Raw genomic sequence first — 27,967 nt, 5'->3', positions numbered from 1 at the left:
ACAAGCACAGGGTAGGCATACAGCTCTAAAGCTTTATCAACAGGGTGAATCCTGACCTAAAGTGCCAATTCAAAAGTGAAGGAGCCTTAGTTGCTGAAGCTAATCAACATTAAAAGCTTAGTGTTCTTTGTTACATAGCTTCTGACTGATCCTGCCTGAGATTTTTGTGCTACCTTGGCCTTCATCTGTGCAGGACAGTGGGAAACAATACTATCATGATGCTGTAATTTGTTTTTTTTTTTAAATGCAGGTAAGAGCAAGTTCAAACCTAGTGTGGCTGTATCAGGGGCCTGGCCTGTGCTGCTGAGTCCCACTGAGCTGCGTCATCTGCCTCTCGTCTCCCTCCCCGGAGTCTGGAAGGTGCTACTTGTGCAATTGCTGTCCCACCCAGTTATGAGATTCTCTTTTGCCTACCTGCAAACTTTCCCCAGCAAAGTGTCTGAGAAAAGCAGAAGTGTTGTATGTAGACAATCTGTGAAGCAGGCAGGGTGCCATGGTCTGTGACTCTTGATACTGTTTTGTACTGGTCATACTCAGCAATGGAATGGGTTGTGTATGTGTATTGCCTCTTGTTCTTGTCAATCACAGAAAAGTGCCAGTTTAAATGGACAGAGTAGAAAATGGTAATCTGAGTTTGACTAATGAATATAGAGCCTAATGCTGCTGAAGAATCCCATTTACTTTGGAATATCACAGCTGATGTGTTAAAACGTGCGTTCTTTTCCCCTGCTTCAGGAATAATTTTACTATGAAACCTGGACATGAGAAGAAACATTAGTAAATGAAGGAAGAAATTGCGCTGAGGAGCTTTAAGTATAGGGATTATTTTTTGGTGCTAATTGGGACTAGAAAGTGAGATTAACAAGGAATTTTAAAGCAAATGTGTTAGTTGGCCATGTCCATTTTATGGACATGTTATTGATACCGTAGTCCCACAACTACAAAGCAGCAGTGCAGAACAAGTGACATATAAAACTGGGATTCCTGACTCCTTTCCTTTGGGCACTGTCACCTTTTGTGGCAAACGAGCCATGAACTACATAAAATAAGGTTTGAGCAAATGAAAGTGTACTTGATTTGTCTTGTGATAGACTCTCTTCTTTCATCACAAAACTATTGCCAGCTCTTCAAAAGCTTGCCATGGGATACCTGCTTCACCATATTCTACTGATTTTGTTTTGTTTTTTTTTAAATACATGCATGTTGAGTAGCACTTGAGCATGCTGTTGTTGCAGGATTGAAGTTGACCTGGCAAAGCATCTATGTCATTGCTCTGTAACAACAACTTCTAGCTGTTGCTCCAAGTGCATGAAGTTTTCTCATAAAGGTGGTTCTCCAGACACACAAAGTAAACTGTTCCCAAAGCTAAAAAATGTTCTTCACAGATTCTTCCAGTTAGCTGTCTGAAGCTGCCTGTGGGAAATTCTAGCAGAATTTTGGGAACAGGCTTTGTCAGTTGAAGAGCAGAGGCTGCTGTGAGTTGGCTGGGTCAAGGATACTGCATTCATTCATGGTGGTTCTTCAGGGGAAAGAACAAACTTTTCAAGTATGCTAATAGATGGTTATCTTACACTAAGGAGACCAGCTGTGAAATGTTTGCAGAGACTATTGGTGGATTATTATTTTTTTTGTTATTTCATTTTGGTTATGTTTTTTAATGGAGGAAGCATAGCAGGGTGTCCAACCACAATAAATATCTATGTAGCTGTACATATAATGCATGTTTTTCTTGTGTGTGTATTTAAAACAAAGGTGTTTAGATTACAGGGACACTTGGAAAGGTGGGTGGGATTAAATCTCTAGTTTGTATTCTGCGTCTCAGATGGTCAGATAGCTGTTGTCTGCTGAGCAAGATTGGGCATGGTTGTGGTGAGACAGGAGACCAAAACCTGAGGGAACACTTTTATGCCTGCTGTAACGATTGCTGTTTCTCTAGCTACAGAACTTGTTCGAGTAGTTGTAGTAATGCTTTCTTTCAGGTTTTATCTTTCTGAGGGAGGAGAGAAGAATAGCACTGTTTCAATTCTATAGGACAAGAAATGTGTTTTCCATTGGAAAAGTAAGTTTTAATAGTGCATCCTTTTTAATACTATGTTAGGTACTTAAAGAAGGGAGGAAATATTGCATTATAGCTAAGACCCGTGCTGTCCTGTGACTTGACTTAGCTGAGTAATCACTGCGCTGGCAGTCAGTCTGTCTTTCGCACTCTTGCTTTCAGCTTATGACTTTGAATATATGGAAAGTCTGTGCCTCTTTCATGTTAGTCTGACTTGTACGTTTTCTTTTTCCCTTGAGTGTGGGAGGGAACAGGCTACTGAAGGAGCCAGATTGAAAGGTCTAATTTAGGGAAATATGTATCTTGCATTGTCCAATACCTCTGACACTCCCATGTCTTTTGAAATGTGGGGTTAATTTAGTTTTTTGCCGCTCAGATGACTCTTATCTCATAGGTAATTTGTGTGTTATGATAAGGAACTTTGATAAGTATCTCTAAAGGTTTTGGTTTTGCAGCTGGAATCAATATAATATAAAACTTAGGAGAAATCAAGGGGTGTTGCATTAGGAAAGACACAGTTTGGTTGTTTTTTTTTTTCTTTTTACTGAAAAGAAAAAGTCGAAGAGAAGGGAGAGAATAAAAAATAAAATAAAATTTAAAAAAATCCCCCCCATGACCAGGATCAGGTTTTTTTTTTAATGTTGATTAATGATGCTACAGAGTTACTTATAAGTCTTCCTTAAGTATTTCTGCATGCTTTTAGGAATATGTATCCTGCTCTGACTCTATGACCGTTTTTGTCACTTGTGCTAATTAGAAAGCTTTAAAAAAGGAGAAAGGTGTTTCATCTGTCATCCAGGCGAATTTCTAGTTTATTTTAAATTTTGTTCTCCCAACTAATTTTTTTCTTCTTGAAAGAAAGTACTAAAAATAGAGAAATAAAATCCATCTCCCTAAAATAGAGAGGCTGCAAATTGTTACAGAAGGATGCAATAACCAGAGTGTCCAGCATGGGTGGTTGTCGTTCAAGCCCCCAAAGCTTGTCTTAAATGTGGCTTTGCTAAGTTAAGGTTTTCTCCTGCACTTCTCTTTTGCACAGAGACCCCCATGATCCTACTGCTGTTATACCAAGATTTCTGGATTATAGGTTCCTGCTAATCCTTTTTCCTCTAGAGACTTGAGAATCTGTGACTCAAAGTGACTTTGCTTTCAAAACCAAAGTGCTTATTTTTTAAAGGCCTGTGATATACTGAAAAAAGGCTTAAAAAAAATACTTAAGTGCCTATTTTTCTGTAACAGCCTGGGTTTTTTTTCTTTGCAGAGATCAGTAGTTTCCATGTAGCAATTTTGTCACCTACATTTAGTTTCAAAAGACATAGGCTGGTCACTTGAGACTGAAAATCTGTTGATTTGCCTCCAACCAGAGATTGGAGAGTATTTCAGTACCATCTCTTTAGATCTACAGAAAATGAATGATTTAAATCTGCTTATTATTTTTAAGTCAGTTTACAAAAGAGCCTCTTTCACCGAAATCTCTGCCAAACAAATTGCTTTCTTGTTGATTTTGTGCTCTAAATGCATAAACTGAGGTGAACCACATGGCAGTTGGGCAAGTTGAATGGTGATTTTAACTGGTAACATTTTGTACTTTTTTGGTAATGTTTGGGGGGGACAGAGGGTGGGACAAACACAGGACAACTACTTAGTCTTTTCTATCAGCCTGGCAAAATTTAGACCTAGTCAGGCAATTATACCCCACATAATATTTCATGTTTGGTGCCTTTCTTCAAATTTTTTTGTTTGGTGTCATGGATTTTAAGTTAATTACTTTCCTTTCTTCCATTGTCTTGGTTGTTTTCTGCTTGATTCCAAGCTTGATGTATGAATAAATAATCTGATTTAAAAGCCACGCACATTTAAAGTTTTGTGAGCAGCCAGGACAGTTTGTACCAGAGAGTGCTAAAGCTTGGGCTATAAAGCCAGTACAGCTGGAGTGCAGAACGATAGACATGCAGTGTTTATCCTACAGTCTCAAGTTGAATAATTAACATATGCCGCTGATGAATGTTCAGCGGTCACCCTGCAGCCAGACAGACCACCCTTTTATCCCCGGTGCTCTCTGAGGCCAGCTGGATAATAGATCTTGTGAAACTGGCAAATTTGCTGAGGGTGCACTCAATCCCACGGTCCATGTTATATTGCTAGCTGTGTGGCATAGAGTAGCAATAATCTCTTCATGTATAATTTCAGCATAAGGTTTCAAGTGATGAGTTTTGGTAGTTTCAAGTGATGAGATTTGTTGCTTCATACCTCTCCAGAACAAGTCCAGTCTCTGTGGGACTGGGAATTTGAAGAAGAGGAGTAGATAATTTTCAGCTATAAATTCTTGGAGTGTGGTAGGGCCTGGCAGTAGCTGCTTGTACAGACCCTTTAGACAAAATGCTGCAGACAGGCTTAGGAATCATGCAGTTATGCTCCTTCTAATAAATGGCAGCAGCTGTTTTCCTGCTGCTCTCTATTGCTTCAGCAGCTGTGGCATCAATTCAGTCACGTCTCTGAGTGGCGCAGGAACTGGGTATCCTGGTGGGTGACATGCTGTGGTGGTTCTTTCCCTGTGCCAGTTTAGAGGGACTGTTACGGCACAACATAGGTGTGGGGAGGTTTCATGGAAGGGCAGTGAGTGCCTTTTCCCTTCAGTGGGGCATGAGATGCTAGGCTTTATGCTGAGTACCAAGTGGAGCTGGAGGTGACATTTCTTCTCAGAGCCCACCTACTTGGCAAGCCCCAGCTACCCTGTAAAGGGGCTTGTTCTGCACTGCCCAGTTTGCAATGTTAGGAAGTGTTGTATTGACCGGTCTCCTGCTTATTCTCAGTGCTGTTTTGGGTTTAAGAGTTTTTCACAGTTGTCAAACCTGCGGTCTGCCTTCTGGCTATTGAGAATAACTCTTAAGTGTCTTGTGGTTTTGATTTGCTTTATAACTAGCATTTCTCCTGGTGCATTTGTTGGTAGTGCTTTTTCTTGATCCTATTGTAAGATAAGCATCATAGAAGATGTGACATACCTTCTTTTTTCTTTTAGGTGATTTTAAGTGACTTGATTTTGTTTTTTCTCTATAGAACAATTCTGTGTATGTAGTTGTACATGCTGTGCATGACTCCCTGTGTTGTACAGATACGGTATGTTCATTGGTGAAAGCCGAAGCATTTCCATCAGACTGTGTAATTCATCATCCCTTATTTGTATGGTAGTATTTTCAGGCAACATCCTTGACATTTGGGGCTCTCCTGTGAGTATTGTACATAGAGCATAGATTGTCACTGTCCCAACAACTCCTCATTTGAGCTATTAGGCTGGTAGAATGTTTGGGTTTTTTTGTTTTGTCTTGTTTTAGAGAAGGGAACCTATGCTTAGATTTTTAACTTGACAACATTTGTGGTCAGTTGTGGGTCAGCTTTAGTCTTCTGCTCCCCTTTTATCCAGTTCTTGCTTTCTCTGACACGTGCAGGTAATGCTCTGAGTATGCTGAATGTGTCTGGGTGAGTAAGACTGATGATAAGCAGGGACAGTACTTGAAGATAAAGTATTGTTGGTGGGTACAGGGAAGAGAGGCAAAGCAAAAATCAATACTTCCTGTTTTATAAACAAATTCTCAGAAGCTTAGTAATGCTTCAACCCCAGAAATAGGAATAGAAACTTCGCAAATCCAATTAATTTTCTCTTTGGAAATGCTGGCTCACTCTTTCACTCTGTTTTCCTCAGCTTCCATCAGTGAAACTCAAACACTACCGAACCAAGTACTGAACTTCTGTACTCCTACTCTATTCTATAAAGTGTTCCTCATATCATCAAAGTGGTGAGAACAGTTCACTTCCAGTGCAGGAAATACATAGTAGTTACTAAGGGAGGTTGTGAATAGTTTTGTGGTATTGCTCGACTTATGCAAGAAACTACATTATCTTTTCTCTCATGAAAACACCCTGTGTCAGAAATGCAGAGTGCACAGTAATGCAGCTGAAACAGTTCGGTTATGGAAAAAATCAAAAAAGTTACATAGGTTAGTACTTTCACTCTCAAATTATACGTGTTACGCTCATTTGAAAATAAAATCAGCTTGACTTTTCTCTAAAACTGAGATAGTAAATTTAAGCTAATTGGTGTGTCAAAGCATAAAGGGCATAAATAATCTAAAAAAGATTCTTACTGTATTATATATGGGAAGCCTTCCTTTTGTTTGAAAACAGAACAAAATATGAAAGCTGTATTAGAAAACTATACAAATGGGTTTGTTTCTTGCTTATAAGTTATGTTGGTACAGCTGTGTAGTCTTGCAAGATGTTTCTCTCGTGCCTTGTGCATCTTGTGAGGATATGGTGGTTGCTCTTGACTATCCTAAATTGCTTTTGCTCGACTGTTTTGTTTTGGTTTTTTTGATCATTTAGTGATCATTAATAATTTAGTGATTTGGGAAACAGTTGCCACTGGTATCTAGATTGGAAACTCATTTTGGAGAAATGTACTGAAATCCTAGAGCAGTGAGGCTTTCACATGCTTGTGTGCCAGTTACTTCAAGGTCAAAGGTTTTTTTCCTAATCAGAGTTAGCAAGTTTGACTGTGTGTCTGTCTTACATACATAGTAATATCCTACAATTGGTTCATTGGCCTCTTGTAAAGTTTCTAATCTGAAACTGACAGAATAATTACAGGATTTCTTTGGGCGTACAGTTCAAAGTATTGCACAACTGTCCAGACCAGAGATAAGTATTCGGCATGTACCATACTACATAGTTGACTATTTAAATAAATATTTCCTGGCAAGCTCTGTTAGTGATTATTGATGGTGGGAGCAATAATTTATTCCTCTGCCCAGGCAAATAAATTGCAATAATCAGAGAAGCTGGCAGGTGAAATGATGCTGGAGCATCAGAGCTTCCTCTAGCAACAACTTCAAAAGAGTAACAGTGAGAGGGGAGTGGAAGGCTCATCCTTTGCTTTCACATTTCACGTATTTCAGTGCTTTCTACTTTTTCTATTTATTTAAAGGAATCCTGTGGTGTACGTATATGGTTTTGGTCTAACCTAATTAGAAGCTTCAGTTTTAATATGGTTTAGCCAGAAAAAGCTCACGTGAGAGCTATCAGAAAAGCTTCCTTTTGACACACAACTATTTTGCTGCTTTATGTGTAAAATCCTCATTTGACAGTTTTGGAAAAATGTGTAGCAAAACCTTTTTATGATTTGGGCATCTAGTTTAGCAACCCACTGCAATGCTGTCTGGTGCTTTTTCTGGAAACTCTATATGACGTAAGTACAGGCTGCTGCCAGCTGTTTTCTCTGTCAAAACTTGGATTCTTTTCACTTCTGTGACTAGCTACAGCAAAGCTGTTGTTGAACTCTTCCCTCTTCGGGGTCTGTTGTGGTCATTCCGTTCTTGATGCTGAAGATCCACCCTGACTTGCCTATGGTGGACAAAAAAGTCTGTACCTCAATAAAAGGAGTTTAATATAAATCTTGCTAGAATTCCTACCCTCTGCATTTTGAATTTGGGTACATTTTTTTGTGTGTGTGTAGAAATGCACTAATTTGTCAAGTATTTTCCAAAATGTACTCATACTGTCACCTTTTAATTAATAAATAAATAGCCTGAAGGTTGGGCACTTGGCCATTACTTGTTGAATTATAGATCTCAGCTGCTCATTTGTCTGATTCCTCATTGTGTTTTCCTCCGTCCTCTCCTACTTGAATCCTGTTGCACTTGGGAAACTAAAGCTGTATTATCTAAGGTCTTTCTCAGCCTACTGGAATAATTTTGCTTAATTTTCATGACTCATGAGCGGAGGAACTGGCAAAAATGTAACTTTATTTTCTGAACCTTTTATGATCTTACTGATGACAAAGTATTTGGTAGCCATTTCATGTAACACTCTAATTATATGTGTGCGGGTGTGCTGAACCGTGTTTGGACATGTTTTGTAGTGGAGAAATCATAGTATCTTGCAAGTTTGATCTCCTTGTGGGTTTTTGTCTACATATGAACTGTTCAAACAGGCAGTAGTTCCATACAAGTGACAATGTTTTGAGGCATCTGCCGTTTTGAAGAGAGAAAACATTGTGAATGATGTTTTTTTGTTTGTTTGTTTTTTTTTCCAAAGGTTTTCATGTTTAATGTTGACATTTCTGCAGACTTGATATCCAGCTTCATAAAATATTTCCAACCATCAGTTGAACAGCATATGCTTTTAAAGATGATAAAAATACTTGCTCTAGTAATTCACTAGGTGGCTACCAGCTCTCCTTGTGCTTTGGCTGCCCACATCCCATTATGGAGTCGTCTTCTGACTTCTTGTGAAAAGCACTAACACTTGCATTGTTTGCAGGTGGCTGGAACTAAGCAGGCAGAGAGCTCTCTCTGGAAAAAGGCCTTTATTGCATGAAATCCTGTTGAGGATTAATTTAGCTACAAACTCTGGGGAGATCTTTTTTTCCTTCCTCCCTTGCTTGCTGCTGTGGAGGGAAAAAGGTCTTGCTGAAACTATTTATTGGATGTGAACACTCCAAGACGATGTTCATGCTAAATGGCAGCAGATGCAGCGTGTGAAAAACCTGCAAGCTGGATGTTTGCTGTGACCTTCCCATCCCAGGCTGAGCTGTGCTCCCCCTCCAACTTTCTCAAACCCGTCAAGTTTCACTTGCACGTGTGCTTTCTAAGACAATAAACTTCAAATAATGAAGTCAGTCCTGTTTCTTGGAAGTGGGAAATCTGTGTGCCCTGGTCAGGTCTTCCCGCTGGTTGATGTAACAACTGTAGCTGACCGCCATGAGTGAATTTTCATGACTGAAGAAATTAGGTAGACATGTCCTGTTAGTTATTTGGATTTTGAAAAGTAAAGTGCTCTGAATTCAGAGAATATTTCATTTAAGATGAGCTGTGAGGGGTTAATTCTTCATTGTCCATATTCAGAGTATAGATTTGATAAAGTGGGGTTGCCCCACAACCACTGTCTTATAAACTCTTTTGGAGGTTGGAGAATATAATGGAAGAATTGAGCTCCTACCCAACAGTGAATTGACCTTTTCTTTTGCAATCAAAATAATATTTCAACACAATATATTCTGGTTTATGTAAACACTATAGTTATTGTGTGGGAAATGTCTGGGGAAGAAAGCAATACTCCTGGATTAAAACAGTCATAATGCTGATGTTGGATAAGTATCCATAATAATAATATTTAACAATAAACACATTTTTTTCCTGTAACTACTTTATTTCTTTTACAGAAGTTCCCAGTTGAGGGAACTAGCACAGATATCTAGCACAATTTTTCATCCTTAGGCAGTATGGTCTTCTGATTTCCTTGCTAGTGGACACCCTTGCTTGTCTGCAAATTTCGCTTGAGACATCAATAGCTTCATTTAGGATATTTAGGTTTGTGGAACAGGAATGTAGTCATCCTACAGAATAAATATGAGTAAAGAAACCATGAATAAATGTAGGAGGGCCTTCAAATTTATGGTGTTTGACAAGAATTTGAATTTAGTGATCAGAGTTGTCTTATAAAAGACAAGTCAGTTTTAAATTTCTGCTAGAAAATTCACTTCCAGAAGTGTAATCTCACCTTCTGAATTCATACATGTTTACATTAATAATAGTAAAATTCTGATGTCTGAAAAGGAATGTTTTCATCTCACGTTTTCTAATTCAGTCACTTTTGGAAGAGAGTCCCCAGCTCTGTGCAAGTTACAGAGCTGAAGGTATTGTAGAAAGTTTTACCAGTGAAAGCTTGATGGTACATCCATTTTGATATTCTGTATTCAAACTGTTGCTTCAGGACTGAGGCAGAGTTTTCTTTTGGGAACAGATTATATACACATAACATTGGTGTCCATCTTGCTACCATTTGGTGCAGCGTTGCATAGGGAAACCTTTGCAGAAAATTCTGAACTAGTTTTTTTATCTTTGGGAACCGTGTGAATTTGGTGGAATGCTCTCATAATTTTCTGCACTGTGAATTTGTTTTTCTTAGTTCTTGCTTTCTAATTTACTACTTCTTTTGGTCTGTTTTGGTTGTCAGAGACACGGAGGTTGTAAGGATCAGGAAGATGGTTATGATTCCTTTGAAGGCAAATTATCTTTGCAGTACTCCACAGTAACTTCTATCACAGTTGCCTGACCCTTCAGCAGAGTCTTTAGGATATAGGTCTTATGTCAGAGTGGTTGCAGGAATGTTTCTCCACCCCTAAAGCAGTGAACTTATTGGGAGGGTTGTAGCTTGCCTTTTTCTTTCATGAATTGTAATTTACGATGTGTTCCTCAAGAGCAGAACTGAAAAAATAGTCACCATCTGAGCTGGCAGAGGGGTGCGTTTTTTTGTAAGAGCTGTTGGAGATGCTCTGGGAGAGCCTTAATCTCGGCTGAGATCCTGAGTGTGCAGTTTTGCCTAACGCCTGTGATGCAAAGAGCAAAATGCCCTTGGCAGGGTGGAGTAGCGCTGGCTTGCTGATTTCAAAGATCCAGCTCGGAAGGCAAATAACCAGAGCGCAAGAAGGTGTGGTGCAGCCGAGGGACGATACCAGCATGATTTGGCAGTTTGCCCATACCCAGAGAAGATGCTACTTTGTGCTGTTTCATATATGGTAATTAATGTGGTAATTGGTTGTTTCTCGATGTAGGGGAATGGGGAGTTTGTACCCTTGTACTTGCAAGGGTAGAAAGAGGAGAAATGGGTTAAGTCTGTTTTCACTGGTAAAAGTTGGAGAACTAGGGAAGATGGATAAAATGGTATGTGTTTTATGTTATTATGCTGCATACTTTCTATAGGAGAAAACAACGGTTGGAGGTTATGGCCTTTAAACCATTTTGCGTTATCTATGAAAATAAGAGTCTATTCTGCTAAAATCTGAAAGCTTTCTTAACTTCCCTGTTTTGATTGATGAGGAGCGTAGTGACACTTGGATGATGGGATTATGCATTTGAAAGAAGGAAAATCATAAAATACGACAGAAAGAACCTATGAAGTAGAAATCTTGCAAAAATTGTGTGGTTCTATCTCTTAACAAGTGGGAAGAAGGTTAGTATATCTCTGCCATGCCATTTACATGTGGCTTGCTCAGGCTAAATAGCCTGTTTTTACGTGTAACATGATTATGCCATAATTAATGACCCCAGCATGTGCTAAAACTGGTAATGGGTAATGTCAAACACTATGGAAGAAACATTTAAGTACAGTCAGTTCCTAACAGAGGCACTGTTCTGAAGAATGATACTCATTTCCCCAGTATTCATTTTTCTCTCTTTTTCCTAGATTGGACAATAAAGACATGCTTTTCTTTTTTGGCTTCTAGGTGTTCACTTCCTGTTGTCATTAGTTGGGAGAGTTGTGAAAAAAATTTGGACTTTTAATTTAACAGAAAAATGACATCAATTCCCATGGGATGAGATAAAAAGAAAAATTCCATTAGAGATTAAGATTCCTAAAATTGTTATTAATTTCTTGTATTTACATATAAATTACTTTAGGGTTGTTTGTTTTCCATTTTATTCCTGCAATTTCCTTTTTTCTTGCTGAAATGCAAAGCTGCTTTTTTTTTTTAAAAAAAAAAAAAGGGTAATCAAAATCCTTCCATGTTAAATTTTGAAAGACACTAACAAAGATATTACGACTGCTATTTGCTAGCTCTTCCTCTTTTTCATTATATTTAGAAAATTAAGCTCTCATTTGTGTGTGTGTAAACTTGATCTAGAGTAACTTCACTCTGACAGCAAATTTCTGAGGGTTTTTAGAAAGTAATAAAACACATTGTAACTTTGGTACAATTGTCGTAGGTTTGTTTCGGACCTGAGCACATGAATGCAGAGGGGGTGAAGCTGTCAATTGCTGGACGCTCGGGAGCGGTGGCTGGGAAGGTGCCTTTGGGGCCAGCAGGAGCAGAATGCTGTCTCATAAGTTGAATTAGACCGAAACGGAGAGGCGCTGCAGTTTTTGTTATTTGTTTTAAAGGTGTGGAATGGTCCAAATAGGCTTACACTGTACTATGCTGGGGTAGAAAAAAAAAAAAGTTAAGAGGTATGTGACAAGTCAGTAATGAGTTGATTTTTAATCCTTATATGTGAATTTGCTAAGCTTTCAGAAACTCATGAGTTGCCATGGGTAACATGACATTGTCAAAATGGGACTCCAGAAAGCTTTTAGTCTTTGAACTTGATTTCCATTCTGGTTTTGGAGGGAAATGAATAACTTTATTTTAGCTTTGTTGTCTTTTTTTTTTTTTCTGTTTTGATAATGATCTTAAAATATACTTTTTAGATAAAAATGAGTAGTAAAAAGTTTATTTGGTTTTTAGGGAATTACAATACGCTACTGCTCTTAAGAATCTGCCACATGGCTTGCATCTGCTAAGTTAATAAGTAAATCCTGTTCATCCACCTTACGAAGGTAATAACTAAATCCTGTTCATGTTCTCAGTGTCATGGATTATGTTAGATTCATTGTTCGCCTTGCTAAAGGGGACACAAGAAAAACAAGGAATTGCTTCTGTAAACGTTGAGATGGTGCATATTTTGTACAAAACATCACACAAGTCCAGATTGCAGCTTTTGGACAAACTGTTTTAAGTACTGTGTTCTTCTGAAGTTACTTCGTTAGTGCTTGCAAGTGAGATTGATGCCTGGGAAGAAGAGGGGAGAGGCCAACTCTCTCTCAGCTTGTCCTTGCCTGTTTCATGACGGTGTGTAGCTTGCCTGATCTTGGCCTACTGCGAAGAAAATAGATCGGGAAGTCTAATATTAGTCCTTAAGGTACTAACGTAGCTTGAAGACGAGCGTGGTGTTTAAGTATTTGTTAAGCGTTTAGCTTTTTGAAGAGAGTGTTGTTGAACAAGACCAGAGCAATTTTAACCTATCTTAAATAAAGCCTCTGGAAATCTGTCATTCCTGGAGCATCTGTTAGTGTTAATGAGATTTGCAGTTAGGGATAAGGAATGGCGATGTAATTCCAGTTCCTCTTAAAGAGTCATCGTGATGCAGTAAAAGTGAAGCTTGATGTAGAAATATGCATTTTGCTGTAGAAAAATATTAACTCTTAATACAAAGGGCTGTTGCAAGCAGATAATGCTCTTGCCATGCAAAAGAGATCTGGGATAGCCCTAGGAAGCAATGTTGTCTTGCTTCGTGCAAGAGTTTTGGTTTAGGTGGCCAGCACTGAAGTCAGTGCTGATCTTAGGGTAAAAGGAGCGATTGGAGTCCGGTGCTGTAAGTGAGGGCTGGCCACCACCTAGCAACTAATGGTGTCGTGTTGGCTTGGCTAACTCAGATAAGGAACAAAAATATTTTCCTCCAAATCCAAATGGAAAAATGTAGAGGTATTTGCGTGGGGCACCGGCAGCATGTCTGGGGCAGGACGGGAGTGCTTGTTACACCATAGCGTTTCAGGACAAAGTGGAGAAGCTGGCGGCTGTTCTTGTTTCCTCTGGTGTGTGTTTAAGTAGTTAAATTCAAACATGAAAAAAATACGTTTTACTGATATGAGTAAAACAAAGAGAGAAAATTAAAAGCCCTGGTGTCCTTATGTCCCCCCTTCTCTCTTTGGAAATGTGTGTCTTTTTCCCTTCAGTCTTTTGGTCAAAACATTTAGCAGATGCTTAATTTCTTTTAGTGTTTTAAGAAAGTGAGACTTTGAAATGACTCTGCCTTATGGGTTTGCCAAGATACATTTTATTCAGGAAAAGTGTTAGTGTTTGCTTGATATTTAAACACTCTTTGATCTTGAATGCCCTGTTCCTCCCTTTTAAATGATAGCAGCAGCTTTCAACAAACAGCAACCCTATTACTACTTCCTATATCTTTCTATGTGGTGTTACTGTGTAGAATGTGGAGATTAAAGGGAATAAAATAATTACTTTCTGTCCCCCTAAATTTTCACTGTGTTTTTTCACTAGGCTACAGCATTATTCGGATAATCAGTGTAACTGCCTGTGCTGTTCAATAAATACCATACTCATGTACTGTCTTATTCTAATGTATGTAGCTGGAATCCATATATGTTTGTGGTCTGTTTTATGGCACACACTCATCTCGCAAGTTCTAATGCTCATGAGGAACAATACTGGGATGTATCTGTCAGTGCCAGCCAAAAAAATTTGCGGTAGTAAAGGTCTTTTGACACAGGATGGAAGAGCGCCAAGTTACGTTTATGAAATTTCTAACTTAGGCAACAATGCTCAGCATTTAAATCATAACACAATAGTAAGAGTATAGTACTCACTATATCAGCGTCTAGTTTGTTTATATAGCATTTTATAAATTCTTGTAATTATGTGAACATCTGTGTACGTACTGTAGGATATGCAGAATTTATCAGGGTAAAGGCTGGAGCAGTTACATGCTGTTTGCCCCACAGTGGAACGTTTGGCTGCAGATGGTCTCAGGTGTCTCCCTCTGGCCATGGTGTGTCAAACAGCAAGAAATCCAACACAGGGCTATGTTATCTTTTTGAGTCTAGCCACCATCCTTGTAATTTTTCCTGTGCTGTAGCAGAATGAGGTCAGTATTCTTGCTTTGACCTTTTGAGAAAGTTTTACTCCATCTCTACTTGATACTGAGTTTTGTTTCTTTTAGTTTAGCGAGATGCAGACCAGAGGCTCTTCCATTCCCATGAATAGCTGGGTACCAGCGATTCTGCTCGGCAAGATGCTAGTTTTACATTAGACCAGTACTGTTTTGGTGTAGGGAATGAAAACAGAATGTGACCTTAAAGGTAAATTTAGCCAAAATAAAACAAGACCGATGGATGATATATAAACATTGGAGCATGAATCTTGTAGTTAACATCTGCTGACTAAGCAGGATTAAAAATCTCTTTATTTTGTCAACAGTTAGGACACTGATCACTGCAGCAGTCTGTTGAACCAAATGACTGGAGTTTTCTTCCCCCAGTCAGGAGGTTTGTTTCCTCCCAGTTACATCTTGCAACATGTGATTGGTTTTTATTTTGCTCCAGTGACTTCTCGCCTTTGTTGAAAGTGCCAAGTTCTTAAAATCCATCAGAAAATCTCTTCCTATTTCATTGTCTTTTATTTCAATAGCCAGGTATCTGTGGCTTTTCTTGACCCATCAGGTCATTCTTCTGTGTCCCAAACCCCCAACCTGCCCCCATTTCCTGATGCTTTCCAAAACTTTCTGGAACAGCTCTTAAACATTTCAGAGATGATTTGTGGGAAGACATTGCAAAACTTTAATGTGTCTTCCTGGCTTTAATACAGGAACTCTGCAAGTCTAGCTTTGGTGTGTTAAAAGATTACTGCTTCCAACCACATACTCAGCCCTTCGGTCAATGATTTCCAATCCTTTAGCAGATTCAGAAAAGAGAAATAGATGAACGTGGCTTTCTGATCCTGTGAAAAGCTCAGTGTGTTGATTCAGTCCCTTCTTAACTTGACCGAAGGTGTTGGACTTTGCACTGAAGGAATCAGGGTGGGGGCAGAGGTTCTGTCTGCTGTCACTGTCACCACAGAGGTGGCTTTTGGTGGAGAGGTGGGATATGCAGCTGTGCAGGAGGCGGTCTTGCACCACTTCTAGGCTCATCAAAGCCCATAGCCCACTTCAGTATTTTAGTACCCTTTCAGTCTGTGAAGGGGAAAGCGGGTGGTGTGTGCATGTGGTGCTGCGTGCCTTCTCTTCACAGGTACCTTGTCAACCTTATTTGAATACTTCACCTCTACAAGTGTGAGAAAATGTAATAAACAATTCTTCCTCTAGCATGGGGCCGTCTCTCATATGACAGGGCTTTGGTAGGGGATTATTGGATTCAAGAAAATTTAATAAGTTTGGGAGACTGTGTGTTGCTGGACCCGTTCTCCCATAAATAAACTCTTTTCAGCCTTGTGTTGTGACCTGGCTCACAAATAAGCATAACATTAGATGTTCTTTCACAGCCGGCAGAAATAGTTTCTTTTGCTGTCTGCTTTATGAACAGCCTTTTAGCCCAGAAGGCATTTGAGTTAAAATACTCATGTTTCCTTTCGCGTGGGAACTATGTTGCTTTTTTCCTTCAACCTTCTTATCCTTCTTCCTTCAGCCCTGTGCCAGCATCCTGCTGCTTCATGTGTTGAAGGGTACACGTACTACAGGCTTTAGAAGCAGTTGCAAAAGGGAGGCGAGTATCTGGCAGCATAGCATCACAGGGGAACGGTGCTGTTGCACAATAGGTGAGGAAAGGACTAATGAGAAATGGGTGAAAAGAAAGGAATGTGGAATGGCAGGAACAGAAAGCATTTTTCTCAGTTTAGGTTGTGTCTTGCTGTTTGTAGAGCATTTGTGACTTATCCTTTTAAGTGGTTGAACTGAACTTTCAGTGCAGCATTGTATGTACTTGACTTTGACACATGATAAAATGTACACTGTGTTGGATGCAGGACCTATCAAAGTTGTTTTTAAAAAAAAATAATAAAAGAACCAAGAGCAACAAAAAAAAGCCCAAGTTTGTAGTCTTTTAGTTCCAGTTAATATTAAAGAACAAAATGCTTAGCTGTTCCGTTAAAAGAGTTGTTCTTAGCCCTTCAGAACTGCATGTGATAAGAAAAAGATTATAGATTAACTAAATATTTTAAATTGTCCTTAACCTTGGCTGACAACAAAAATGTGAGTAAAACCTTTACTACTGGGTAGGAGTGTACCAGGACATGCATCCTTTTTTTCCATTGAGCGATTCCATCCTTCCAGAACTTGTGGTATTCCTAAATGGCACATGTCAGCACAACAGAAAAGTATGTGTACACTGCTTATTTGCAGCTTTATAAATCATAATAAGGGTTTATAATGACGGTATTGTGGCTGAATATAGAGTCTGATTACTTCCTCAGGGATGTAACAGTGCAGCCTTCTGATTCCAAATTGTCAAACACTGATAGGTAAAAATTGGGTTTAAGAAAATGTTTTAGGAATATTACACAACAGTTGTTGTACAAAATTAATTTTAATGCTGTGCATTTAACTCATTTTTGGCATAGAATACATGGAATTTTTAGTTTCAGTGCAAGAATTCTTTCAAATTTCCTTTATGTATAAATGTTTCACTAGCAGAGCTATCTATGTAAAGTATATAGAAAATCCTAAGATGCATGTTTGTACTGACAAATATACTAGTGGATTTAGCTTAGCAGAGTAAGACAACTGGCACAACTTACTCTGAGTGTTGTACCTTAAATTTCTGTAATCATGGATCTATTTATATGGCCTGTGCCCTAAATTATGGTATAGTGAAGTATAAGAATAGGCCTAATACTGTACACATGATCACGCTTGCTTTCTGCTATATAGCCTTGTATAGAGAAATCTGCGTGACAAATTGCCAGATATCAGAAGAGAGTTAGACAATATTAGATGTCTTGTAGTGTCCTTAGGCAGACCTGTGTTAAAAGTTTCTTGTAAAGTTGATTATTCTAGGGATAGGAGGATCTTCCAGCCTTCTTAAGATGATTCCCTAACCTCCAATCTGTGCTTTTTTTTTTTTTTTCCTTGCAGACCTTTCAGCAGCCCAGAGAAAATTTGCCCATTCTCTGAGAGACTTTAAATTTGAATTCATTGGTGATGCAGAGACAGATGATGAAAGATACATAGGTAGGTGAGAAGTGACTACAAGTGGCTATATTTTGCCATGCCATCCTGCAACATGATTAAACTTATATTCTCTTTTTTTTTATTTTATTTTATTACAGATGCATCACTTCATGAGTTTTCAAACTTTTTAAAAAATCTGGAAGAACAAAGAGAAATTTTGGTGAGTTGCAATAAAAAAATTAAAACACTGTATATAGAGCAAAGAATAAGATGAAAGTCAGTTACAGTTGCTTACTGCTTTATTAACGACCAAGATGGTGATATCAATAACTTAACAGTGAAAGCTCTCATTGTGCAGCCTCGATTCTGTAGTCTAGAGTTACAGACAGCAGCTAGTCCTCATTAAAGGAGAAAGCTCTCATGTAAGGACAGATAACTGTGAGTTGGTTTAAAATGGTAGTGCCGTGATAGATTATGGCTGGGGTGAATGGGGAAAGCCATCATAAGGTTCTTTACCATTTACAGTAAAAAGCAAGATGAAAGACTTAATGCTGCAGCAGGACACCTGAGGCTGGGAAGTTGGCCAAATTTGGATCCAGGATCTCTAGCTCCAGCTTCAACAGTTATGTGGATTTGGGATGCAATCTGTTGGCTGGATGCAGTAGCAGACTTACAAACCTTTTCTTTGTAGGTGAGCTTTCTGGTGGATGGTTGCGCTTGCAAACATTTAGTTACTCAGTTGTGTAGAAGCGAGTGTTCTTCATTTGCATGCCTATGATTGCTTTGGGTTTTAGGGTAATACGGGTGAAGCTGGTTGCACATAGACTGTGGGCTGAGAGCTCTCCAGTACACCTTCCTATCTTGACTTTCTAAGTTGTCCAGAAGATGGGGGTTTCTTTCTAGATGGTACCATGGTTCTCCTCTGCAGTTGCATGCCCAGATTTCATTTCAGAGTGGGGATTCATAGAGCAGATCATGTGTACCCAATTTTCTTCTGAGTGTGGTCAGACTCTCCATCTAGGAAATACTTAGATCTGCCTAAATAGCAATTATGTTCTTCAGTATTTGCCATGTGATTGTATCTTTATTGTCCTAGAAGTCGGTGACCACTTGGCATCGCTGAGAGGAAACTGAGGCAAATCTGTGTTCTGTGCTTCTTTCTGCCAAAAGCTGTGCCTGCAGTGTAGGAGTATGTAGATAAGTGAGAAAAGAATTTGTGAGCAATTTTTTTTTTTTTTTTTTTTTTTTTTAGCATTTCTCTCTCTGGCAGTCCTGAGCCCGTTAAGAGTCATGGTTCCTTGAGTGTGCTTTGTTATGTCCTAGTATGTCATTCTGACCTGGAACGCCATTTGGGTCAGAATTTGGGTCCACGTGGTTCCTTGCACATTCTTGAAGAATACTGTCTTTACATAGTAGAGCTGATTTTTCAGTATCTTGAGCTGTTTTACCAAGTTGTAGGGATTTGCTCAAGTATGTTTGAATGCTTCTTTTGTTTCCTGTAATTCTGAAATATAGTCTTTACTCTTTCTTGTCTGCCATCCATAGCTGTATTTAATTTTAGTGAAGTTGCGTATACCAAATTAGTGAAAGTCTTTGGTAAGTTTTACAATGGAAAATACTTTATAGCCTGTCAAATTATTTTCCACGCTATTTTGATATCAGATATTTGAGAGATGTCAGCTTCAGGACTTCAGAATTATGTGGCATGTTTCAGTGACTGTGTCAATAGATATTTAGCAGTAATAGGTTACCAACACAATAGGCTGCACAGAATCCTGTGCTGTCTGTCTGTATAGTGAAACATTCTTGTTTTTCAGACTGAATGCCATGAAACATTATTACTTATTTTTTTGGTATGCTGCCCATGCTTACACAGAAAGTATTATCACACTAAAAGCTAATTAACGTCAGTTTCCTGATAAGAAAAGTATGAAATGCAGTATCTGTTAGAACAGTGACAGTTTGATGAAAAACTGGGGAGTATAAAATATTGTGGGGCAAATATTTAATTCCAAACAGAAAGAATATATTCTCTGAGTTACCAGATGCATGGCCTTTTCAGCTGTAGTCTAGCAAATGTTATGTATCATTTCTAGAGTGAGTTAATAAAGCAGGGGCCCTAAGTCTCTGAGAAAATGATTGTACAGTGACTGGTAAAGATCACTTTCAGAGGCGGCTGCTCTGACTTTTTTTTTTTTTAACTTCTCAATAGATATTTTAACAGTGGCATGAGCTCGAGGGATACTCCCATGGAGAATATTCAGGCATGTTGCACTCACAGATGTTTGGAATCAGGTCAGGGATCCAAAGATTTTCCATTAAGATGTAAAGTACATAGCAGGATTTTTTCAAAAGCATTCAGTCGTCTTTGTTAAGAATGCTCTTATTGAGCATTTTTTCCCCTTACCGTTTTGAAGATGACCAGGAGGTTTCTGACTGCTCACTTCAGTTTCAGTGCAGAATTGCAGATATTTGTCATATAAAGTAAAATTAAAGAAATCAATGACTTATTATAAAACTAAGGGCATTTCAGATATTGCTGTACATCTTAATTTTTAGATATTTGTGTAAAGAGTTATTTTTTTCGCAACCGTATAGTAAAAATGCGCTTAAAATACATTCTAAACTGAAATTAAATACTCACCACCTACACTTCTCATGGTTTTCTGAAAGTATTGTTTGTGGTGAATCCAGAGTTCATAAAACTTCCTGTTAGTGTTTACCATAAGTTTACATGTTTGCTTATCGTTTGTCTGGTGAATATTTATTTGGTGGATATTTAATAATTTCATTCAGATGTTGGAGTCTTGCATTTCCATGGTCTTACCATTTCTCCCATCTCCTTTGAAGGCTGCTGAAATTATATCCCAACTGTCAAAGGATTTAGTTGCTTGTGAAAAGGGAATTAGGTGTCAATCTGAACATTTCACTGAAATTATTATGGAGCAGCCAGTACAAAAACAAATTATGTTTTTCCACAGCACGGTAGCTTGGTGACTTTCTCCAGGGCAGATAAGAAATAGGTCACTTTGTCCCTGAAGATATTCTGGAAGTGATTTTCATGTGTTAAGCGTGGATGGAGTCGTAGGACTTACGTTCTGCTCCTCTGACATTACAGAAGTGTCACGGAAGTGCAGGGATGACAGGGAACTTCACAAGGCTAATAGGAGAAGGTTGGGGATGAACAAACACCAACATGGCAATGCTAAGATACTCTGTCCGGCTACCTAGCCATTCTCCTACTTGCCAGGGAGATCACTGAACGTCCCTCCCAGCCCCAGTTCTCCTGACAGCAGAAGCAGGTTTTGATTTTTATGATGGGCTCAGAACAACAGGCTTTGCTGGCTGCCCGCATTTTAGCTGCAGTGATGAGCAGCGCCAGGGCTACCTGGTAGGCACTGGTCGTCTGTAGTTGTTATCCCTTTTCCTCCTTTTCACCTTGCTTTTTACCACCTCCATACCTCCCTTCTTCCATCTAGTCTTCTCCCAAATGAGCAGCCTGCCCGTAATTATTTTTCCCTCTCGATACCAGTCTTGCTAAATCATAACCAAATTTGATAGAGCTTGTACTGTTCCCTGAGTAATCTCAGCAGTACGTGGCACTACCAGTGCGGTCACCCTGGTGGGCTGGCTCTACATGCTTCCACTCCCTGGAGGTCCTCCATCCTGCCCTTCAGCTGCTTCTGAAGTTCAGCTGTTTCTCACATAACTCTCCCTTAACCACACTGGAAGTCCAGTCGCCCCTCACGGTGCCATCTGTAACTTTTGTCAGCTTCTCTCGCAGTTAAGAGCCGTGTCCATCAATGTCTCCGGTCCTGTCTAGTAGTGTCTCAGCTTACTTTCATGCCAGGAGCGAGCGAGTTGGCCGTGTTTGCCTGCAGCCATGCCAGAGGTGTGACTTGCGTCACGGTCAGGTATTCCTAGATGATCCCCGATAAGTGCTGGTTTAACCTATTTTTTAAAAAAATTTCAGGGACAGGGATTTCTCTAGGTTTAGTCCAATGCTTATTCTTCTATTTTGACACCTAATATCCGTCCTAAGTCTACTTTACTGCAAATTAATCTGGGAACTTTTGAGGAACTTTTCTACAGTAGTCATGGAGTAAAACTGATCACTTTTCCTTCAGAGTAGTATTTTCACTGTTGCCCTTTCAAAGTGGTGTTTTACATCTGTATTTTTCCTTATTCAATTGAATTACACTGAGTTTAGACCATCTCTCTTTTATGTCAAAATGATTTTCAGTCCTGCTCTCTGAAAGCACTAAAATTTTCTCTTGAATTTATGTCACTCCACAGATGTATCACTACACAGATATGTACCTACTATTGGCAGGTCACTCTTAAAATTGGATCACGCAGGATCCAATTTGGATATAGGTTTCTTTTCTGTGTGATGCTTGAAATGTCCTCTTAGCTGAATAGGTATTTTTCAGGGTAGTTTTGCAACCAGGATGTTGTTTTCTCATTCTTCCTGTGGTGTATTTGTTAAAACCAGGTCACTACCTTGGTTTTTGAGACTGTTGTGTGGATCAGCATTGAAAACTTCATTGAGGAGACTGGCTACCGTGCTGATATCAAAAAGAAAACTAGATGATGTTCTTAACAAATTCAAAGTAACTTTTAACTTTCTATAGTGCGTTCCAGGACTTCAGAGTACCAGAGTTGCTACATCTGGTCTGTAACTTTCTCAGTTCCTGTTTTCTCATCTTCTTCTCGCTTCTAAATTGCTGCTGTGTTTGCTCTGCTACCATCCTCTGGGACTTTGCTGCCTTTTCCTTTAGTTTGCTTTGCCGAGTTCCTAAACTACTCTAAAGCGAAGCCCCTTCTGACTTGAATGCAATTAATTCTTCAGTTGCGTAATGTAAGAATACATCTAATTGTTCTTAAGAAATCCTTACTCTCCTTAACATACTTTTTTTTTTCCTACTTTGTTAGATGACTTGCTATAATTAACAGATTTTTTCCTTTGTGAAGATTATTAAAATCTGCCATTGTCTTACAATAAATTGTTGATTTGTTTTAAGTCTCTTTCCAGCTAAATAATGTTTCTATAGCTTCCTTTTTCTCTGTTTTCTGAAGTACATATTAAGAACCCTTTTTCTTTAGGGTTTTCTTTGCCCCTTGCCAAATAAAATGTTTTTGTTTTTTTTTTTTTCCCCTTAGCCTTTCTAATTTTGTACCTAAGTACTTGTGCATTTCCGTTTTACTCCATCATGTTTCCCTTTAAATAGGATTTCTGATATAATTATATTCACCTTACTGTGTTTCCTGACATTTCTCTGAGACAATATAAATTCATTGTTTTACTGTGACTACTTTGACACAGTCTCTTCTATTTCCTGCTATGGTTTTGGCGCCACTTGTATTTCTTCAGATATCTTCAGAGAAAAGTTGCTACACAGTGGTTTTGTTTTTGACACCCCCCCACCTTTTTTTTTTTTTTTTTTTTTCTTTTCAAAAAAGAAAGACTGTTGTTCTTATGCCACAGGTATCTTTGCAGTCCTGGCCTCTCAAAAATCCTTTTGTATTCTTTGTCAGTTTTACCAGGTTGTCAGAATCAAATTCAAAATAGCATCTCTCCGAATGCATATTCCCAGCATATATCAGAAATATGAGAAACTGTTTCTCTGTGGACTTTTAAAGAAATATCTTGGTGAAGTCAATATTTTATTCTTTCTTCTTCTTCTTTTTCCCCTTTAAAAAAGGAAAAAAAAAAAAAAAAAAAAGAGGGGGAGAGGTTTCGCAGTTGTGGTTTCCCAAGTTAGAACAAGTTGTTAAGGTTCAAAGGCATATGTTCAAAAGGTTAAAGGTAGAATTTAAATAAACTGTGCAAATATGTACTTATACTTACCTCTTATCATGAAGTATTTAAATATTTGAGTATTTATTTCACAGGTTAAGTGTTCACTTAACGCGCAGTGTTAATGAATAGCTTACTATTACCTTTTGTTCAGTGACTATTTGCATTTAGTTTACCTCTTCCTACTCTGCTGGAAGATGGTGGTATTAATTTTTCTGAGCTTTTCTTTGGTCCTCTGCATATGGATATTTAAGGGTTCATAAATTTAAATCTGTCTTCACAGTAATCTATAGAAATCTGTGTGAAGAAGCAATCAGTTTACTCGCTGATTTAGGGTAAAAAAAAAAATCCAATAGTTTTGGATGTAAGATGCATTCAAGATCTGTTCAATAAGAGTTCATGGCATTATAGAGTACTCTCTATGTTCAGATCCTGTTAAGTCCACTGACAGCGCAGACTGCTAAATATATCTGCTAAGATAGTGAAAAAGACATAATTGGTGATCACTTCTGAAAAATTAGGCTGCCAACGGCATATTGAACATCTCACATACAGAGACACAGATAAAACAGAATTTCTCAGGAACAGCATTTGACTGCTTTAATCACAGGACCTAGATCCCTTTTTTCCTTCCTGTAAATCGTCCAATTTAATAAAACCCTTCCCAGTTTTAGAAAAAAAACAGAACAATTGCTGCCATATCTCATTGCCCAGCCTTCATTTTTTCCTCTGCATGGCATGAGGCCAGAGGGCAATCATATAATTATCAAAATATGGAACACGAATGCTGAATTAAGACTGCTTGAGGCATATCTCTTACATTTTGGTGATTCCTGACATTGAATGTTTGATTTATATATTTGTCTATTTTTGAATGTTCCATACAGTCTTCTGAAATTGCTTTGTGAGTTACATATGAACTTGTGCACATGAATCTATAAAATAAAGATGACTGTTGTCTATAGAATAGGAAAAAAGTACAAAGCCAGTTCTGGGGCGTTCCTCCTACCTCTGAGTGAATATGGCTGAAAAGTTCTGTTACCATTAGCTGCTGCTTCCAGATAATTTTGTGGTCTCCTGTGTATCAACATAATTCACTAAAGAATTTTCATACTGTTATTTCATCAATGGGAAATGTTTGGAATTTGCATTGTAAAACTGTCACCAGTTTGGATTTTGCTGCTTGTTAATAACACCACTGTTTCTTGTGGAGGACAGCGCTGACAATAATCGAGCAGTTCATTCTTGACTGAACACTGAAGCTGTTGTTTGGCTGTTGGATTCCTTGCCTTTCAGTGGCATCTTTTTGCTCAATGATGAGCTTTTCCATGAATGAAGAAAATGGGCATTATACTATTTCCTCTCCTGAGGAGCCTTTTCGCTTTGTCAAGATCTTCATACAACTGCTGATTTCGAAACGTGGACTGGAAGTGATTCTCTGCTTGTACAAGAACCAGACCAATGTTCCGGTGTGTCCCACTTTTCAGCTCTTGCGTATCGGGCTTGCTATGAGAAGCTCTGTCTTTGGAGGGGTGACCCGCAGCTTTCCTCTGCTTAGGATGAGGAAAAGCTGATTTGTTGCTATTTGTGAAACTCTGTCTCTGTTTCTTTTCCTGTTTGTTATGTTTATGACTTTGTAGTATTTTTCTCTTCGTAGTGGAATGTATTTCATAAGAATGAACTTATTAAAAAGCCAGGACTATTAAATAGGTTTTACTAAGTAGTCTTTCCTAAAAACTACTGTCTTAATTTTAATTCTCTCTTTTTTAAAAAAATTAAAGAATTTGTTGTTGTTGTTGTCTGCTTATGGTACCGATTAATTTTTGAGGCCAGCAGTTTGATGGCAAGTGAATCAATTCACACAGTCTTTCAGAGCAGAGCACAGCATAGTGGCTAGGTCCTAAGAGGCATTTTTAGCTGTCTGTCCTTTGGATCAGTCATAAACTTCCACTGAACAGGAAATAACCTTTGGCTAGAAGGTGAGACCCAGGAGTCCTGCCAGTATATTCTCTGTAAGCCAAGGCTGCTGCTTTTAAAAGAGCTAGAAAGTGCAAAGCACAGGAGTGTGCCTGCATGGCGGCTTGTGGGGCAGTGGACAGATGATCTATAGGAAATTCACCCTGGGACAATTTGAGAAAGTTGTTGTCATCTTACCAAACCCCAGGGGTAGTGTTCTGGAACAGCTAAGACAAAGGTGGTTTGTTTTGTTACAGGTACCTGCTGGCATCTCAGAAACCTACAAAATAGATTGTATCCAAGACAGATATATCTGTCCCCCGGATTCTCTTGTTACCAGATGGCTCCCTCCACAGCAAATGAACCCAGAGGAACAGACATAAGTTCTTTTTTATAGCTTCTGCACACATGCAAAGATGCACAAGTATTAATGTGCTATGAGACCCCCTTAAAAATCCTTTAGTCTATAGACTCCAGTCCTTCTAAAAGCCAAAAAACTCAAATACCAGTGTTTGTAGTCCCAATATGTAGCTGAGGGTCTTTCATTATTTATGATTGTAAAGCTACAGGGAAAGTTCTAGAGCAGTGAGAAAGTCCAGATGCTTTTACAAGAAGAAAACTTGCATTTGAAAACAAACAAATGAGTTCTGGGTGTGGGTTGCACTGAGTGCAATCATCAGTGCTCCAGTTAAAAACAAAACCAGCGCTAAGAAGTGGTTAGAGACACATGCCACTCTGTCTGCAGGGCATACTGACAGGAGAGTTGGACGTGCAACCAACTGGGAGCACATTCGTGTAACTGTAAGAGCAAATCATGTTCTCATGGGAAAAGAAAGAATAGAGATTAAGACTTTGCAAGTAACACGCCATGTCCTCAGTAGTGGAATTGTATCTGCAAAGTTAAATAATACAGGGTTTCAGGCATAGATGTTAATGCTTTGAGAAATTTCAGTAACAAATCATGATGTGAAACAGGAAAGCTTTTTGGAGGAAAAAACAATTTTTATATATTTCCCTCTCCCTCAACATTGGCGGTGTCAGAATCAACTTTTTTGTTAGGTTGAATGTTGCAATTTCTTAGGGAAAAACACAGAAGAGCTATATTCTCTGTAAGCAGAAGTGCAGCTGTAGGTAGTAAATTTATTTATTGGAAAGTAAATGTCTTTATTTAGCAGCAGCATTAACTACTTTGTTATTGAATCACTGCTAGGTATGTCTTCCTTTCCGTGTTCTCTGTTGCACTCTGTAGGGCAAAACTTCCTTCCCGGATTGAGTTTCATTAACACTTGCTCAGTTTCGTGAGCTCTGCCCTACTGACTGACGGCCTCCCTCTTTGCTTTGTTGAGGGGAGAAACCATCCTGCCCCTGTCTACAACTAAATCTTTCCAGATCGTGCACTAGGAAACATAAAACCCTCTTTTCTGTTTGGCATCTAATTTGCATTCTGGGATGAGAATTGGGAGCTCGGCACTCCTGTGTTGCTGTCTAGTCTGCAGCAAGGTCTATGTTTATGGCTTCTTATTTTTTTTTCTTTCTCGGTAAACCTGTTTTGTATGGGAGAATGCTTAAATTCAGAATGGAGCTGAGTCAGTGTACATATTTCCCTTACCACCAGAGTTGTTGATGAGCAGCGTGTAATTTCCAGTTCTTCCAATAAAAGCTGTGAGGTCTAAGGACATCTTTAGGATGAAAGCTGGGAGACCACTGCTGCATTTGTCTGATGAGCAAAACAAATTTTGATTAACCTAGGTTGGTGTTAGCCTTTTTAGCTGCAGGGCTAGACTGAGCTTCTGGGAGAGCTCTTGTGGGTTGATACTCCTTTTCAGCCCATGCAAGCAGCCTTCCTCCTCTGCAAGACAAGCCTGGTTGTGCCTGCAAGGGGGGCAAGAACTTAGGCTGCTCCTGCCTACTGCAGAAGGGGGAGAAAGCATGAGGAGCATTCATGCTGGTGGATGGTGCCGTCCGTCAGGTTGCAGTGCACAGGAGGAGGTGTTTGGGGAAGCGGTTCCTCCCTAAACAGCTATACTCTCACCTCTGAGAAGGGAAGAAGTGACAGGCTAAATGGAGTCATCTTGTGGGCCGGCACTGGCCGGTATGTTACTTGTTGGATCTTGTTGACTTGACTGATGAAGTAGCAAACAGCTGTAAATGCGCTTGCTAATGGACTTAGTGCCTTTGTGGGCTGCTCTAGGAAATGTTGGTTTGGGCCCCTTAATCTACGACCTGTTACCTACTACTTTTGAAGAATATGGAGCTGGAAGAGTCAGGATTATCACCATTCAGTACAATTTTTCTGCTTGAGCAGGTGGAGTTTTGTAAAGGCGTCTGAAATCAGGAGGTACACACAAAACTGAAAGCCTGCTTTAAGATGTTGTTAGAAATGCAGCAGTCATCAGGTGATGATTTTATTGCTGCTGTTGCCAGGTTTATGTTCAGGTTAAGTTAACTCTTTGACCTTTCCATGGGTGCAGCAAATAGAACAGGAATAGCATAAGCAGTTTCAGACTGTCTGCCTGAGGCGCTTATGCACAGCAGGTTAAACATTTCTTAAAGCATTCCTGCAACTTTGACGTTCGTAAAGCTGGTTAAGATACTGTTAACTGAGACATGACCCCTTTATATTGATTCACTTAGGAATTACACTTGCCACAGTTTGCCTGTCAG

The 27,967-nt window shown here is 39.0% G+C and overlaps 1 protein-coding gene across 4 annotated transcripts in view; it reads left to right on the top strand.

Moving 5' to 3' along the window:
- The window catches only part of ARHGAP10 (Rho GTPase activating protein 10), a 152,379-nt gene that overhangs the window by 26,163 nt on the left and 98,249 nt on the right, over nt 1–27,967 (top strand). For all 4 annotated transcript variants that reach the window (XR_010071134.1, XR_010071133.1, XM_063335375.1 and 1 more), the window contains exons 2-3: nt 17,512–17,607; nt 17,706–17,767. Coding sequence is in view for 2 of the 4 variants with exons in the window: in XM_063335375.1 (XP_063191445.1) it covers nt 17,512–17,607; nt 17,706–17,767 (158 nt within the window). In the remaining 2 variants the exon portion in view is untranslated. The remainder of the gene's footprint in view (nt 1–17,511; nt 17,608–17,705; nt 17,768–27,967) is intronic.

The sequence above is a fragment of the Chroicocephalus ridibundus genome, chromosome 5, assembly GCF_963924245.1.
Source record: "Chroicocephalus ridibundus chromosome 5, bChrRid1.1, whole genome shotgun sequence".
Taxonomy (NCBI): domain Eukaryota; kingdom Metazoa; phylum Chordata; class Aves; order Charadriiformes; family Laridae; genus Chroicocephalus; species Chroicocephalus ridibundus.
The sequence above is the reverse complement of the archived record's forward strand: the minus strand, read 5'-3'. Positions and strand labels throughout refer to the sequence as shown.